This window comes from Barbus barbus (genome assembly GCF_936440315.1).
Source record: "Barbus barbus genome assembly, chromosome: 20".
Classification (NCBI taxonomy): domain Eukaryota; kingdom Metazoa; phylum Chordata; class Actinopteri; order Cypriniformes; family Cyprinidae; genus Barbus; species Barbus barbus.
The window spans coordinates 652,655-670,313 of NC_136748.1; the positions used below are offsets into that span (position 1 = coordinate 652,655).

The 17,659-nt window shown below is 40.9% G+C and overlaps 1 protein-coding gene across 4 annotated transcripts in view; it reads left to right on the forward strand.

Annotated features, from left to right (window-relative positions):
• The first annotated feature begins 656 nt into the window (after window positions 1–656).
• The window catches only part of LOC306886325 (homeobox protein Meis2), a 71,626-nt gene continuing 54,623 nt past the window's right edge, over window positions 657–17,659 (forward strand). For 3 of the 4 annotated variants that reach the window (XM_079443345.1, XM_079443348.1, XM_079443347.1), the window contains exons 1-7: window positions 657–1,217; window positions 1,487–1,707; window positions 2,188–2,329; window positions 2,615–2,665; window positions 3,126–3,176; window positions 3,775–3,924; window positions 10,653–10,767. In XM_079443345.1, the coding sequence (XP_079299471.1) occupies window positions 1,206–1,217; window positions 1,487–1,707; window positions 2,188–2,329; window positions 2,615–2,665; window positions 3,126–3,176; window positions 3,775–3,924; window positions 10,653–10,767 (742 nt within the window). In that variant the 5' untranslated portion in view covers window positions 657–1,205. Of the gene's footprint in view, window positions 1,218–1,266; window positions 1,360–1,486; window positions 1,708–2,187; window positions 2,330–2,614; window positions 2,666–3,125; window positions 3,177–3,774; window positions 3,925–10,652; window positions 10,768–17,659 lie in introns of those variants that run through there. The other variant, XM_079443346.1, reaches the window with a different exon arrangement.

Below are 17,659 nucleotides of genomic sequence, written 5' to 3' on the forward strand. Positions count from 1 at the left end.
TTAAGGGTCTGTTTGTGGTATTAGGGGCCATCTGTAGCACAATCGATAGCATTGCTCCTCCTCTGAAACTTCAGGCCTTCCTAATGATTGATGATCTCGGGGCTCTTTGATAACTGAGCGGCGCGATGCACGGCTCACATTTCAATCTTCAGATGCAATCGGACTAGAGACAGTTTCCAAACATAAACCTCGCTTTTGTGTCTTCTCGCGTGTGGAAAAGTGCACTTTATTCTAAAAGGGGCCCGTCTGAGTATGCATTTTTTGAACCTTGTTGTGCACAAGAGAGAAAAAAAATAAAAATAGAGGACGTGACACTCGATAGCGGTTGTATCAGTTATGCATTAAGCAAAGTCGGGCTGGAATGACTTTCCTTCGTCCAATAAAGATACTAATATCGCTCTTTTTAGATTTGGACGCGTGCCCAACGCGCCGCGACGCCTCTTAGTTCTGAGCACATGTGAGTGGGATCTGCGGTGCGCTGAGTTGCGTGGCTCCCCCCTCGCGCACTGGACGCTCGCCTCGCGCGCAGGCTTTGGCGTGGAGCTCGCGCAGGACTGGCTGCGCTCAGCGCCACTTCCGGCTTCCGTCATTTCATTCTCCCGCCGATGCGCGCAGCTCTACTCTCTGCGTTCTATAAGCGAGCGAGCGGCCGACCTGCCAGCACTCACTGACACTCACTCATCTCAGACCGCGCCAGAGATCTCCGCGCTTTCCACAAACTCTCCTCTTTTCCTTTTTTTCCTGTAGTAATAAAACAAGAAAGCGGACCGGAGGCATAAAGGAGACAGGGACTTGTGGGATGAAAACGGGGCTAAAAAGATTCATCCTCTCTTGAAAATCATCACCAACCATCATTCATTCATTACCTTGACAACCTCTGGCTTTGATTGACAGCTGGAGTGGCAAAAAGCCATGAGACGCGACAGTTTAGTTACACGCAGGTTGTTGATGGGCCGGCTGTAACCTTCAGTTTGGCGCTTGACTTTTTTTTTCTTTCTTTCTTTTCTGGGGGGCAAAGAGGAAAAGAAGAATAATTGCAAAACTCTTCCTGATGCCTGCGCTCGTTCTCAGCCGTAGTACTGGAGAATAGGAGGAATTCGCCAAGTTTGCTCGAAAAGGGGATCTTTCGCAGCGCATGAGTTTGTGAGCGGACTGGGAAATTAAATCTACGACACAGATCCAGAGGTTTATTGGAGCGCAGGCTGATGGCGCAAAGGGTAGGTTTAAAATCTCCAGCACTCACCTCCACTAATACATTATCTATCACAGGCCTCTCCTTCAGTCTGACGCACTTGGCTGGGAATACTCGCCGCGCGACGCTTTGCTCGCTTCGGAAAGCGCAACTTGACCATGTTTTTGGTAATTACGCGCAAATGCGCAGCAAACCTTAACTCCGTGCCAGACTTTTTCTTCTCTTTCCCCTCACGCTAGCAGCCTTGTCTTGTCTTTTTGTGCTCTTTGTGCTGACTCTCTGCTTCTTTTGCAGTACGATGAGTTGGCTCATTACGGCGGCATGGACGGAGTCGGTATGTACGGGGATCCTCACGCGCCTCGGCCGCTGCCGCAGGTCCATCATCTGAATCACGGACCGCCGCTCCACGCCAGCCAGCACTACGGCACACATGCCCCCCATCCCAATGTCATGCCCACCAGCATGGGCTCAGCTGTCAACGACGTGTTAAAGAGGGATAAAGATCAAATTTACGGGTGAGTTCCATACTCATACCGGACCCGTGAACACCTTTTAGCCGGGCTTCTCTTTACCGTAATAGTTTTTTTTTTTTTTTTTTTTTTTTCCTGAAACTTTAAGTAGTTGGTGTTAGGATTTTTTTATTATTATTATTATTATTGTACGGCGTTTTGTACTAGCATTGCACTTTGTTTTGCGCGTTCATTTATGTGGATTTTTATTTTTATTTGCTTGACAAATTGGCGTGCAAACTTCAACCTCACGCTTCAAATAATTTCACGATAAACGGGAGATTGCTGCTTTAATTCCACTTCCGTTCCAAATCACTGCAGCCCAAAACAAAGTTACGAAACCCGATTCTCGTCGAGTGTAAAGTGCGTTTGATTTCTAAGTCGTTTCTGAACTGTAGAAGGCTAGTTGGAATTTCTGCTTTGTTTCGGGACTCGTTGTATTCGTCAGTTGATGTGAAGGTTAGCGTGTCGCTGTTGTTTCTGCAGTCATCCTCTGTTTCCTCTGCTGGCTCTGGTCTTTGAGAAGTGTGAGCTGGCCACATGCACTCCCCGCGAGCCTGGGGTTGCTGGAGGAGACGTGTGCTCCTCAGACTCCTTCAACGAGGACATCGCTGTCTTCGCCAAACAGGTCACTCACGACTCTCACATCTAACACCTCGAGCCTTTCCAGACGTATTTAAAGCATTCAAACAAAGACAAAAATAGCCGATCCTTTTTCATTTAAGACCGCTAATTATATTTCCATGAATGCACTTGGATGTTGTAAGTAGCTACAATAAGCGACTGTTTTTCTACTTTAATCAGATTAGCGACGATTGAAATTGTAATGTTTTTTTTTTATTATTTAATGACGACTGAATTGCTGCATATATCTTCATCGATTGCTATTAACTCTCATTCTGGTATGTTTTAGGTCCGCGCAGAAAAACCTTTATTTTCTTCAAATCCAGAATTGGATAATTTGGTAAGATAACACTTCAGCACTGATTGTCTTCAGAATAGCCGCGCACTTTTACTTCTCTGAAATGAGTCTGACTCATTTTTTCGAGACTTTTTTTTTTGTTTTTTGCATTGGATCTGGAGATAGTGACAGTAAATTCGAGGGGTCTGGTGGGTGACAGGGCTGTTTGAGGTGAGCAGGAGAGCCGCTCACAGCGGTGTGGAGTGGAGGGTATTAGTCTGAAATAAGTCACTCATTATAGGGCTGATATCACCCTCTAAACACTTCACACAGCCCAATCATTCCACCTGCAATTTTACATATCAAGAATAATTGTTTTTTATTTCTCAAACACATTATTGAATTATTTCTTTTCTTTTCTAGAAATAGGGGTTTTTTGTTTTATGCAAAATATAATGCAACGAATATTAAAATTAAATTGCAAAGAAGACACACAGCTAACGAAGTCCGTTTCTCTTTACAGATGATACAAGCCATACAAGTATTACGGTTTCATCTTTTGGAGTTAGAAAAGGTAATCTTTTATTGGTTTGTATTGATTTAATTTTAGAAATAATTTGGATGGATTTACTTCTCGTCACCAATTTGGGAATTTTTTTTTGTTAATTCTTTTAATTAATAATTCAGATTTTGCATTACTTTGTGTAATAAAAAATTATATAGGCTATATGTGTGTGTGTGTGTGTGTGTGTATATATATATATATTTTTTTAATATACATACATATATATATATATATATATATATATATATATATATGTGTGTGTGTGTGTTATCTGATAAAATTACTCCGAACATAATTTGATATTAAAAGCATGTTGTTTAATTTATTTCCACGTTCCGTAGATACTGGTTTAAACGGAATGTGGCATAGAAATATTCTTCTTTATTACACATAAATAAATATTTTCACGGACATCGTATAGTTTCTGCGGAATGATGCTCGTCTCTAGAGTTTATTTGTGTCCATTAACTTGTTGCACGAGTCTCTAGAGAATAACAGGCATCGCTTCAGTTTCTCTATTGTTTCCCAGTCTTTGCTCATAATGGCCTTTAATTGTGCTTCTTTCTGGAGCGGCTGTTGACAGAGCTGTTCTTTTCTCTGCTCAAAGGTGCACGAACTCTGCGACAATTTCTGCCATCGGTACATCAGTTGTTTGAAAGGAAAAATGCCCATAGATTTAGTGATTGATGAACGGGATGGCAGCTCAAAATCAGACCACGAGGACATCTCGGGATCTTCTACTAATTTAGCCGATCATGTAAGTAACAGGATGGTTTCATTGTTTCTGTCTGCGCTGGATATTATATGTATAATCATACCATAAAATAGGAACGAGAATGATCCAAATGGCTGATAATTGAAGATATGATGATCTTAATTCAGATGAAATGGTAAAATGGACTCTTGACTGAAAGTTTCATGCGATTTTTCTGAACTTGTGGCTTGTGAGCAAACACGGTGTGTGTGTGTGTGTGTGTGTGTGTGGAATAATCTCTTTTTTCATTTAGTGCTGGTAGTTGATGTAGAGCTGTTATTTAGTGTTTTGTATTGTAGTATGTCTGTATCTTTCGATGTTGTAATCGCGCATTGCATAAGACTGCTTTAAAATCAAATAATAACTGAGACGGATATATATATATGTGATGGCGTTATAACTTATTTATGTGTGCCTCTTTATTATGCGAGCATGCACACTATTTTGTTTAAAGTATTGGAGAGTCAGGTTTATAATGTGCTTCTCTATAGTTTGCCAGGATGATGATGATGATGATGTTAATGTGTTTAATTGTCTCTTATTTATTTTTTGCTGTGGTTTGAGTCCGGTTTACAGGCCCGATGCTCCATTATAGAGAATTCAATGGCGACTCTTGCATTTAAATGACAGCTGGCGTGTTTAAACGTGTTGATGTCGGTGTTGTAAATGAAATGCTGGGGAAAGGAAGTTTTCCGCGTCGTGTAGTTCATATCACGCGTCCTGCAGCGAGTCGATATATGGAGTTCACAGCAGAATTAAAGCAGATTTGAGCATCACACACTATACTGCATTAAAGTGAATCGATTCTAAACCGGGAAGCAGTCAAACTAATTTCTATATATTAACAACTCACTCGTAGTGTAAAATATGTGTTTGTAAGTGTAGAAATAAGCTGATTGCTGGTTAGCTAATTCTGATAATTGGTTCATCATTAGACTGGACTTCTAAATTGCATTTAGTATTGTGTGGATTCAGATCCCCTTTACGCGGCTTGTAGCCTAACATTTCTTCGGGTTATCATTTAAAACACGGTGGTATCGTGTGCATGTTGCATCGCCAGCACTTTACACGAGTAACGCTGCAGATGTTTGTCTGATAGGAAGATTTCATAGCTTGCGAAGGATTATTTTTATTGTTTGTTTGCTGTGTTTTATAAATATCTAAATATGTCTGAGCATTAGATTGTATGTGCAGCAGAGTACTGTGTGTGTGTGTGTTAATGAGAATAAATGATCGCAGGCCTGTTGCTGCTCCTCAAACTGAGGAACACACAGCTTCATAAGCGACACACTGGCCTGATGTTCAGATGCTCCGATTATATTACAAATCGAAATTACGAGCTTTAGGTTTCTTAATTTCATTTGGATCTTGCAATTTATTATATGGTGTTTCTATTCGTCTTAATGTTTGAGGACAGAAGTTTGATAGTTGGATATGCAAATTTATTTAGGTTGTAACTATCTCATCCTTTTTTTCTGCTTTGATATGCATTTTTAATATATTTTGCCTGAGGCTCCATCAGTTGGTGAAAGTTGCTTTGCTGGGGATGAAGGACATGCCTTGTGCTCTCTCTCTCTCTCTTTACCTGCTGAAGGCGGTGAATATAGGCACTTTTATTTACTATTGAGCGCTACATTGTCTTTGAGTGTGGTTTATAGTGCTGTCAGAGTATACAAGGCCTTTGTCAGGATGCCATTATATTTTTGATTTGCCTCCTGTTACTGTCCAGCCTCTCAAAAACTTTCATCCTGCGGTTATTCAAAATTAAGATTAGAAATTAAATCAATGTATCCATGTTATTCAACACAGCGGTACAATAGAGATTTGCACAATTCATTTATTTATTTATTTTTAAATAATTGATGTGACACCTGGCTTCTCTGTTGGCTTTGTCTAATGAATAATCTGTTAATAACCAGTTAATAATATAGATGCTAATTTTAGTTTGATTGAAATTTATTTTTGTAAATTCTGTCATAGCTGCACATTAAAAAAAAAAAAAAAAAAAAAAAAAAAAATAGGTGCAGCTTGTGTCTCAGTGTCATCATTTTGATTTGGCTGTGACGTTATGAAATATTGTGACATGTGCCTTTGGCACCCACATGCCTCCTAATTGTTTGTTGCTGTCAGTAGTTTTTATGTTGATAATATATAAGTAATATAAGTCACATACAGAAATATATAAGACACTAGAGTCATTGCTGTAGTGATCTCTCTCAAATATATAATGGCCAGTTTCATGCAATAAGCTTAGAGACCAGTTTTCTTTTTTTTAATTGTTATTTTTGTTTTAAGTGGTGATTTGTCATGATGGCCTGTTTACAGGAGCACAGCTCACAGGTCATCTAGTTCATTCATACAGATCATCCTCCTGTCTTAATGAAGCAGCACCGATCTGATCTGTGTGATCTGGGGTTGACTGCTCTCGTCTGGACACACACTCACTTGTTGCTGTGCTTCAGTGCTGCGGCTTCTGCTCAGTGCTTGGTTTTCCAGTTTAATAAATATATGGATTTCAGAAAAGGAACTTACTACATGCGGAAAATATCAATTGGCAACATGCAATTGTTAACTATTTCAACCCATAGAAAAAGTATTTTGTTGGTGTAAATTGATGTATGTAGGTAGATTTGGATATGTTAAATAACATTTTAATTTCGATGATACCATTTTATTTTTTTTCAGTGTGTTTCAAGTGTTTTCAAGTGAGGTGTGTTTTTGCCATTCTGTGTCAAATAGAAGAGCATTCAGTCACGTCTCTTAAAATGCTCGATTGTCAATTACTCCAGCTCAGCGACGGCTGCTTTCTCATTCTTGTCAGATAATTGGCAGTTTCGCTTTGAATAGTCATTCTGAGATGCTTCAGACCGTGCCTTTAACATGTTTTGGGTGCGCTGGTGTAATTACATGTTAAATGCAACAGAGCTGCATGCTGTGGATCTGACACACAGGAGGCACGGCGAAAGGTCAGGGGCCAAAGATGCGCTCGCTTGTGTCATTTTTACGCGTTTGCAGCCATTCCCGATCCAACATACATTTTTCTGAAAGTGCGTGGTATCTAGTGACAACTGTGAATGAGAGTTGAGCGAGCTCTTTGACGGACAGGCCAGGTGCGGGTCAGCAGCAGATCATCCGCTCTCCTTCCGCCATTGTCTCCGACTTTTATATTAATTACATCGGGCATTATCGAGTCCATGACCCCATGAGACCGGCCCCCGGAGACACGGCGACCCTCTATCTTATTCTGTATCTGCTCTATTGTGCCGGCGCTGTGTTTGCGGCCTGGTAACGGCGCTCTTTAACACAATTAGAGCAGAGCACACAGCGGCTGCGTTTGACTCCTAATTATCCGCAGCGATGGGGAATAGTCACATGCTCGCTGCTTTCTTTCCTGGGTGGGGTGGAGGCTCTCTCAGCCGTTTGGGTCACACGATGTCTCTCACTCGCTTTCTTTACAGCTTGTTTGAACTTTAATGGACTCTTGGGAGCCCTGACAACTGTTTTGTTGTGATGTGAGGCCTGAGAGAGAGAGAGGGGCGGCTGCATTATTCATAAGAGAGAAAAGGGCTGTTGCTTTTTTGCTGCCGAGTGGCGTGAGGAAACTGGATATCAGCTGTAAAATTCTGGGAAGCTCGCATGGATGTGTGCTGGGGAAACATGTAGCCATCAGCACAAACGGACTTGTGGCCGTGTTCGAGTGGAACTACAGGAACGCGTGTGTGTTTTTAGGCCTGTCTTGCGGCGGTGGGCATCTCGGCTAGGAAACAGAACCCAGTCATTTTCATGGCTTGGCACAACACCAGCTTGCTCTCAGCGTACAAAGCTTCAGCTGAGCTGCATTACACAGACGGCTGTTTTTCCTTCCACTCTAAAGACGTTCTGTGAATGTTCTGATGGAGCCAACGTCATTTTTGCTGCGGTCATACAAAACAATTACATGAACAACAGCTGATATTCATCTCAGAAACACATGGCAGAATCCTCACACAGTTTGGGAAATGTTATTAAAAAAGGCATAAATCATAAACCCTTTGTGATCTTTTGGAATAAAATAGTTTGATGTAATATGAAAACATACTTCTGATGAATTCCAGCAGCTCAAGTGTATTTTCAACAAGATCCCTGATCATCTGCGTCTGATCTGAACAGTTTGAGCAGTACACATTGTTTGTGATGCTGCTTCACACCAAGAACAATAACTATAACTATTACGATAATTATGTTAGTGTCCACACTAATGAACAATATCTTTCTGTTTATTGTAAGTGGCACTGCAGTTTTGCTATAAATGCTCAGTATTTTTAAATTCAGATGGATCCTGATTGGCTGTTATTGTTTTTGTCTTTCATCAGCTGGGAAAAAAAAGCGTTCTGATTGTGTTTCCAATGATAATCGTTAACGTTATAGTTGTGGTGTGGACTTTCCTGTTCTCATAGAATTGGAAGGATAATTAAAGCTTTATAGTTATCATTAAAGTTAACATCCTTGGTGTGAACAGGCCTTTATTGAAGGATAGTAGTAGTAGATAGAACTAGATTGAGAGTAACCATTATAACTTAGCATAATACTAAATAATTTATAATAATATAATTTGTTATAATTATAGTTTATATTATATTATATCTGTGGTAGAGCTTTATGAGTGTGATTGTGTCTGTAGACTGTGTGGATTGACTCGGTTCTAGTGTAGTGAACTAACAGCAGACCTACACTACTGAGACTCACAAGAACACTTAAGTCTGTCTGTGTGTGTGTGTGTGTGTGTATGTGTGTATGTGTGTGTGTGTGTGTGTATGTGTGTGTGTGTGTGTGTGTATGTGTGTGTGTGTGTGTGTGTGTTGCTGCACATACTCGATTGCTCTCAGATTAAATCTTGAGCTTTGTCTTTAATGAGCTTATAGCAAATGCTCGCTGTCTTTCTGCAGATATTTGTGTCTCTGGTGTGTGTGAGAGTTTAATGTGTTTGTTTGGACGGGACTCTGTTGCATCAGACGCACACTTCACACTCGTAAGTGACAGACAACATGCAGTTGTTACCTTAAGGAGCTATTTCTGCCTGATTTGACACCTAAAAATGAACTTTGTTGGTATAAATTCATTTAGGTTGATTCGGTGATGTTAAATAATATTTCTGACTTCAATAAAAATGTAATTGTTGCCATTTTTAGGTTAGAGTTTTTCACAGTGTACATGCAGGTGACTCACTGAGTGTGTGAGGTGGGATAGTAATGTCTTTTTCTCACTGGAGTGGCAAAGGAAATTCCTCCTCTTGCTCGTCTATGTGTAACACAGATAAAGCTCTTCCTGTACAGTACAAATCCTGTTTCCCCGCGGCTGATCGGACCCTGAGAAACCTCAGGAAGGGTGAGGAGGAGATGCCCTCTTACTCATGACAAACCGGCCCAGCGCTGTGTGTGTGTTTCAGATTAGATACTGTGTTTGTTGTTTGTGACAGTGAAAATTATGAATTGCTGCTCAAAACACAGACATTTAAGTTGAGTGTTAGAATTCAGCAAAGTTGTTGTCATTCCAAAGACGTTCTTTCTTCTGAGGAACATAACAGAACATGTTATGCAGAATGTCCAAGTTGCTCTATTCCGTATAATGAAAGTCCATGAGGGAGGATGCTTTTGAGCTGTAAAAATGACAAAAGCATTATAACAGCCATCCATATGACTTATGCACTATATTTAAAATCTTCTAAAGTCATGTTCTGCTTTGCATGAAGAACAGACAAACACTTCATTCCCTGACAACCTTTCTTGACAGCTGTGGTTTCATTCAGACATTCTGTTAAACATCTGTTTGTGTTTCAAAGAAGAAAGTTAACATGAAGGTGAATACGTTATAACAAGTGTTAATGTTGTTGTTTTGTTGCATTAAGGATGCTGATGTGGTTATGACACTGTTGGACAGCTGGTATTGTGTTGTTTATATCATTGCAAAATGTATACTATATTATCACACAACTCTACACATAAAGTCAGATACAGTATTATATGCAGTTTTATCTGCTTACATACAGTATGCTCACATAAAACAATATATATGGTATAACAACAAATCTCACGATTGTTTATATTGTTGCAAAATGTAATTATATGTAGCAATAGACAATACATTGTATGGATCAAAATTATACATTTCTCTTTTATGACAAAAATCATTAGGATATTAAGATCATGAAGATATTTTCTAAATTTCCTACTGTAAATATATCAAAACTTCATTTTTGATTAGTAATATGCATTGCTAAGAACTTCATTTGAACAACTTTAAAGGAGATTTTCTCAATATTTAGATTTTTTTGCTCCCTCAGATTCCAGATTTTCAAATAGTTGTATCTCAGCCAAATATTGTCCTATCATAACAAGCCATACATCAATGGAAAGATTATTCATTCAGCTTCCGGATGATCAATTTAAAAAAATGGACCCTTATGATTGGTTTTGTTGTCCAGGGTCACATATGATTACCGTCCAGTTCTTCTAAATGTGACGACAAGGCATGAAGATATTATAAACATTAACTGATGTTCAGTAAAGCTGCTTTGATATAATGAGTTTCATGAAATGTGCGATACAAATAACATTTACTTGGTGTTTAGATGTGCATCTGAGTCTTTAAGATGGTGAAGGGTTTGTGGCTCCAGCTCATTCATGAGTCCTCTCTTTCTCTTTGTGCTGTGGATGGGGAATGTGGATGGATGGATCCGCTCTGACCGTCTCCAGAACCCAGCGTCCTGGAGAGATCACGATGACGCCACGTCCACACACTCGGCTGGCACGCCGGGACCCTCCAGCGGAGGACACGCATCGCAGAGCGGAGACAACAGCAGCGAACAAGGTGAGTCCTGTGATGTACCTGTACTTTCATCACGCTACTGAACCATATCAGATATGTGACGTAAACACTGTTTCCTGCACATGCAGCCCTGGTTACAGTGTGTGTGTGTGTGTGTGTGTGTGTGTGTAACCTCAATTAGGATAGTAAAACCTCACGTCAGCTACACTGTATAATACCGTCCCACAGTCCCCAGGAGGAAAACAGATTAATAAAGTTTTAATTAAAATATAAAGCGGCAAAATGTTTTCTTTGAGGGGTAGAGTTGAGGTCCATTCACGCCAAGAACAATAACTATACTGATTGCTATATTTGCATACATATCAATGTACAATAAAGTCATATTTATTCTAAGCTTTCTGCAGTTTTTTAGCATTCATTAGCTGGAAAAAAAATGTTTTGAAAGTGATTCCAATGAAATCATTCTCCCGTGTCGTTATCGTTATCGTTGTGGTCTGGATTCACTATTCTCTTAAGTTAAGTCAAGCCATCATTATTTATATAGCGCTTTTTACAAAGCAGCTTTACAGAATTAAATAAGGAAATAGTGTGTCGAGATAGTGTTGCGTTCTCCTCTGGCCAGAACAAACCAGCAGTTTAATTCTAGGCTGCAGCAAAGTCAGATTGTGCAGAGGACTCGTCTGGTTCCTGTGAGCTCTTAGAGTTAGAGTCATTATTAAAACTTTATAGTTATCACTGTAGTTATCATTCTTGGTGCGAACAGGCCCTTCAGGGTTAGGCAATAAAAAATATCATTAGATCAGTATAAAAATTGTATAGCCTACTAATGATATAGCAATATATAATATATAATAGAAATATAATATAGTGTATGATCCATTGTACAGCTGTGTGTGATGAGGCAGAGGAGAGTGTTATTGATCACGCTGAAGTCATAAGTACCAGTGAGCTGTTCTCCTCGCTGCAGTTATCGACTCTCTCACACTGGATCCAGTAACGGCTGGTCGATATGGGCTAACACACTTACGGTACGGCACGCAGAACTGCCTCGAAACCATCCGGTCAAGCCCTGGCCCAAACCAAACCAAACAGAGAGTGAGACCGGACACAGAGAGTCAGGACAGAGAGAGATTTACTGAACTTAGTGATACTGAGAAAATGCCCTTCATACTTGGAGAAGATGACAACACAGCTGCAAATTTTGTGTTAGCATTCACAATGTTAGGTGTTAAACAGGTTAAATCTAAACTGACTCACTTTATCTTTTCATTTATTTAGATGGATTTTATTTTTTTAGGTATATATATATGTTTGTATGTATATGTCCTGAGGAGGCAGAGACATGGTGCTGTGGTGCAGTAATGCAGCTGTCCTGCAGCGCTCTGTGACCTTTCACCCCGGCCAGCAGAACAGACACCTCATTTCTCACATTCTTTCAATTATGTTCACGCTTGAAGCGCTCGCTCACTCTCAGCACCCAGTGCACACACACACACACATACACACACACACACACATGAGACAAGCGTGAGTTCCTAAAAGAAAGATTTTGGGACAGTTCTGAAAAGTGTGTGAGAGACACAGACAGGTAATAAGCTTTCTGGACTGTATTCTTCTGCTGGTTTGGACATACGCTTACACAGCATCGTTCTAATATAAATGAGAGTGTGTGATTGTCTGTACTTCTGAGGGTCAAATGCTTTGAAATGTCCTCACAGATGTAGTGCATTGAGGACATTTGAAGAGCTGCTCATTGTTTGAAGACTCATAGATTTGTCCAGTTTCCTTCTGTTTTATCTGATAGTGTATGCTATCAGTTTGATCAGTGTATTAGTCTGTTCGTAATAAAATAAATTGTAATAAACATTAGTAAAATAAAATGTATATTTATATAAAAAAAAATTTTTTTTTCAGCTAATTCCCAAGGCAACATTTCTCATTTTTTTATTAGTTTAAGTGGAAGTACTAAAATGATTAAAATAAATAGACTAAAAACCATTTTTAAAAAGCAAAAACAAATAAAAATTGTGAAATGTGGTCATACTGCCCAGCCCTAAAACTGGCACTATGCACTCAGTCATTATACACACAACATCATGATTTTCTGTAAAGCTGCTTTGAAACCATGTGTATTGTGAAAAGCGCTATACAAATACATTTGACTTGACTTAATATCAGTCATTACAGAAGGATCTGTCCGTCTCTGTCTGTGTGCAATCACTGCTAACTGACGACAGCAGCGTGTCTGTCCAGTGTTAATGAGTTAATGAAGCCATCAGACCATCGTCTATCTTCACACACGCGAGTGTGTTCAGTGTCATCCGGTCAAACACACTCTTTCTGTTCACTGTGCTGGAAGCGGCTGAGAGATTTCATTTCACTGGCTGCAATGAGCAGGAATCTTCTGCCCTTTTCCAGAGCAGTTTTTTAGGAAAGTGAAATATTAGTTGTGCCCCTCACACACACACACACACACACACATACACACACACATACACACACACACACACACATACACACACACATACACGTGAGGTTGGGGGTTTTGTGTGTCCAGTTTTTGTGGCAGGTCTGACCTCAGACTTGTTTTCTCTTCAGACATTATTCTTTTCTATAATGTTAAAGTTTATACCATAGACAGAAAGACAAAAAAAAAAAAAAGTAAAAGTTCAGTAACGTTCAGTAAAAGTAACGAGTCATTGTGTGTTTCTTGCACATATGTGTGTGTGTGTAAACAAGTGTTTTTTTGTTTTTTTTTGGAGTCTGCTGGATCTCTAGATCAGCTCTTACTAAACTCAAAACTGACCCACGAACTGTCTTGCTTCACAGACAGACTGATGGAAAGCAGGGATATCTCATGGGTTGATTTGAGGCAGACCTGAGCAACTATGGATTCTTTGCAATAGAAATATGTCTGTAGAAATATCTGTGCTTTAAAAGCTTTAAAGTTATCAATGTCATGTTAGAAAACATCAACAACAATCACATCTTTCCTATTTAGCATGCTTGTTCGTGAGAAGCGTTCGATCTGTGAAACAACCATTGATGTTCATGACCTCCAGACCCCTGGTCCCTGCAGTACAGTCACATCTGTATCATCTGTATTGCAGCACAGTGTGACCGCAGATGGACGTGGTCATGATTAAACACTGCTGGTGACAGTTGCAGACAAATATCAAGCACAGTAAGCCTCACAGACAGAAGAGAAATGAGATTAATGAAAGCAAGGGAATACCTTACATGCCTGCTCAATTCTAGCAGCTTTATTTGCACTGCGCTGGCCCTTTAAACGACGCCGCTGCTGCGCTGAGTGTTTTTTTGGGCTCTTGTTTTAGCACGCTGTGCCCGAGGGGGTCAGCCAAGAAGTCACCCTTAAGAGGTGATAATCCCATCACACTAGTCTCCAGAGCTGTTTTCCCCGGATGGCAAGAGCGGTTCTGTTCTCATGAGAGTCTGACCCGTGTTTCTGTGCCGGCGAGGGGTTAGTGAGGCCAGCGCTTTCTAAAGCAGTGCTTCTCAACTGGTGGGTTGTGACCCAAAAATGTGTCTCAGGTCTGTTCTGATGGGTCTCAGACAGTAGGAATAACACAATTATAAACAAACATAGTATACTGTAAATAATCATGCATTCTGTAGTTAGAATAACAAAACAAATGGAGGAGAAAACACTTCTAGGTTACTCTTTATTTTAAGGTTTCTTTGTTACATTGTAATTATACATTTAAGTACTGAGTAATGTTAATTAACTACATGTACTTACTATATGGTTAGGATTAGGATTAGGATTTGATTGAAGGTTACTTCCATGTAATTATGCATAATTAATAGTAATCATAACTGTTGATCAGACTCTACAGACACAAATTCATCTGTCATTTGGTATCAGACAGAGCATAGACAGATTGTGTGACACCCTTATCCTGAAAAACCATCAAGAAAACTACACAAGGTCAAACAAAATACAACCCAGACAGTAAATACAGATTAAAACTAAAAGCCAAAGTTAATACTTACTATTGTTATAACATGTTAATTCATATTATTGGCTTCATGCATTTCGCATTAATTCCAATGCTCATTCGTAAGTATGTTTTTGTTTACATCTGTATGTTAGCTCTCATTGTTGAGAAGCACTCCTGTGAGACCTTCACTGCCAGGCCCACCTGCTCATTTTGCTTATTGAAGGTGTACTTATTTTGGCATTAACCTCTTCTCCTCCATTATATTGTGTTTGTCCAACGGGCCCTAATCCCACCTGCCTCCTCCCTCCAAACACAGAGAGTGCTCGTGAAGGGCTTGTGCTCGGCGGTGTGGTCTCTGAAGCGCATCACAGCGCCGATGCCCTACAGGTATCTCTCGAACGAGTGGGTGGATGAGAAAGAGATGCTGCCTTCCCGAGCACCGCTAACGTATTTATGCAAATCTTTTTGGGCATTATTGCAGATAAGCTCATTTTATAGTCTGATTTCTGCTCCCTCGTGTGCTATAATGAGTCGTCGAGCACGGGGGAGCGTGTCGGGGAAGAGCGCCAGTCCGTCCATCCGTCTGTCCGCGTGCAGAGCGCACCGTCTTGACGTTCCGTTTGAGGAGACAGGGATGGAGGGGTTTGACGCCGGTTAGTGCTATTAGCTCTCGTTATTGGAGGCAGCCGCCTAATAATTTCTAATTACCCTAAGGAGGTATTAGGAGTGTTAGTCAGCAAGGATAATTTCTTATTTGCACGCCTGGAGCGGTGAGCTCTCTAGAAGAACGGAGGCTAATGTGCAACAAAACAAATCAACGTGCCACGCAGGGCTTCGGGCTTCAGGGAGGAGGCCGAGATAACGCTCATTATGCATCATGATAATTCATTTAGAATGTTATCAATTTCAGAATAGAGGCCTGTACACACACAAACACAAACACACATAAACCATTAAAAAAGGATGAGGAAATGAGGCTGGTGTTCAAACACTGCCTCCTGTTCTGTTCGGGTAGCTCCAATTACACACTTCCCATGTTTTAAGGCTGTTGAATGCTAAATGCTCCTTTTCCTCTGATCTTAAAATGTATTTCATAGTGAAACACAAAATAAAATGTAAGGCAAGATTTTATTCTTCTGCAACTGAGTGGGTGTTTTGTATCAGAGTTTGCGGCAAATTGTGCAGGACTCAGTTGTGAAACTTAACTGACCTCGGTCATCATTTGGTGGTTTTTTTTCTTTGTGCGCTGGTGAATTGTTCACAATCATTCCAGAAGCATGAATTAAGAAACTAGAGTTAATTTGATTTTCTCACTCCTGAGACGCATGTTCCCATGAGGACCATTTTTGGTTCCATTTGGTTTTAATTGCAGTGGCACGGCAATGCTCATCTTTCTCCTGCTGAAGTTATTCTGTCCACTGTTTCCCTCTTTTTCTTCTTGAAAGCATCTTTCCTCGTCCCCTCAGAACTAGAATGACTTAATCTCTTGAAACAATTGGAGGAAGTTCAAGGAGAGACCGTTTAGATGTCTGAAATGTAATACCAAACATTGGCATCTCACGATAGCAACCGATTTTCCACATTCGACATCCTCCAGTGGAAAAGCTTTACTAGTCATGAGGGAAAACACAAGTGTAGACAAAGCTCAAAACCAAACAAGACAAAAAAACATGTTGTGTTTAGCGGTGTTGCGGGGTCAGGCCTTCATTGTGTGTTTCTCGCTGGGCCGCGGTCCTCAGACAACCGACTGTCTGCGGGAGACATCTGCGAATCCGACCCGCCGACCCTCAGAAGCGCTCTGAAGTGAGGGAATGCTGCCTTTAGCCCTCACACGGCCCGCAGGACAAACTCCAGTGCTATTAAGAAACAGAGAGAGAGACAGAACAAGAGGGAGACAGGCAGAGCCGGCCGAAGCGTCAGAACGGTTTTGTTTCTTCCTCAAAGGCCTGGCGGTCTGTGTTCCTCAGATGCCCATGAGATCATTTTCCTTCTTTATGAGTAAAGAGCAGCTCGGTGCTGGAGAGGTTACGCTGGCCTGATGAGGAGCCGCTGGTCACAGCACCTGCTGTTGGGTGGGCCGGCGTCCAAGCGCATCGTTGCGCGCTAAATGAGTCGCGTTCTCCACAGTTCCAGAGGCGGCGGCTGCAGCTAGAGCGATCTTTGGCTGGAGATCTTTGGCATCTCGTCTCGGTTCGTCTCATGCTCCGTCGCTTATGCCTCGCTGGGGTCGCCGGGTCGGAGCGCGGTCCGCATCCACCCAATTCGCCTCTTTCCATGCAACACGTGCATTACACCGAAGAGAAGCTGTTGTTTCTCTCTCTTTCTCGCCGCCTTTGATTTTCCTGATGGTTGAAGTCGTTGCCTCCGCTCAGGAGCTTTAGGGGAACGGCTGCATCTGCTGTTGAGATTTTACAGGAAGAGAAAATTGGAAAATCAATAAAAAAGCAAAAAAGAGTGAGACAGAAAAAAATACACAGAGGGCGAAAAGCAAAGCAGATAACAGCTTTGAAGAAGCAGACAGACATAAAGCTGCTCGTAGATTTGAGATGTGTTTTTGGACTAATTCAGGGGTGCAATGAATTAATTTAAATGCCGTACGCCACATGCATATACCACACCCGCGCCAGGCAAACGTTTTCCATCTTTGTTTTATAAGGACCGATGGAGGACTCAAGCGATGAACGTTAGAAACTCCATGGACGCTGGAGTGGCTGTAATCTGAACCTGCTGCTGGGAAACATTGGTTAGGAATGAGAATCATCTTGCTTCAAATGCAGCGCTGCTGAGCCTCTCCAGTGAGTATAATTAAGGTGCATTCAGCTCAGCCAGGCCACTTTTGTGACATTAAGATGAAATTCACCCGACTGCACCCTGCCCGAATGAAATGAGTGTCTGAATTTATCTAAAACACAAGAGACAGTCGATAGAAAACTCATCACCGACTGATTAACACAAGTCTCTCTCCCTCCATT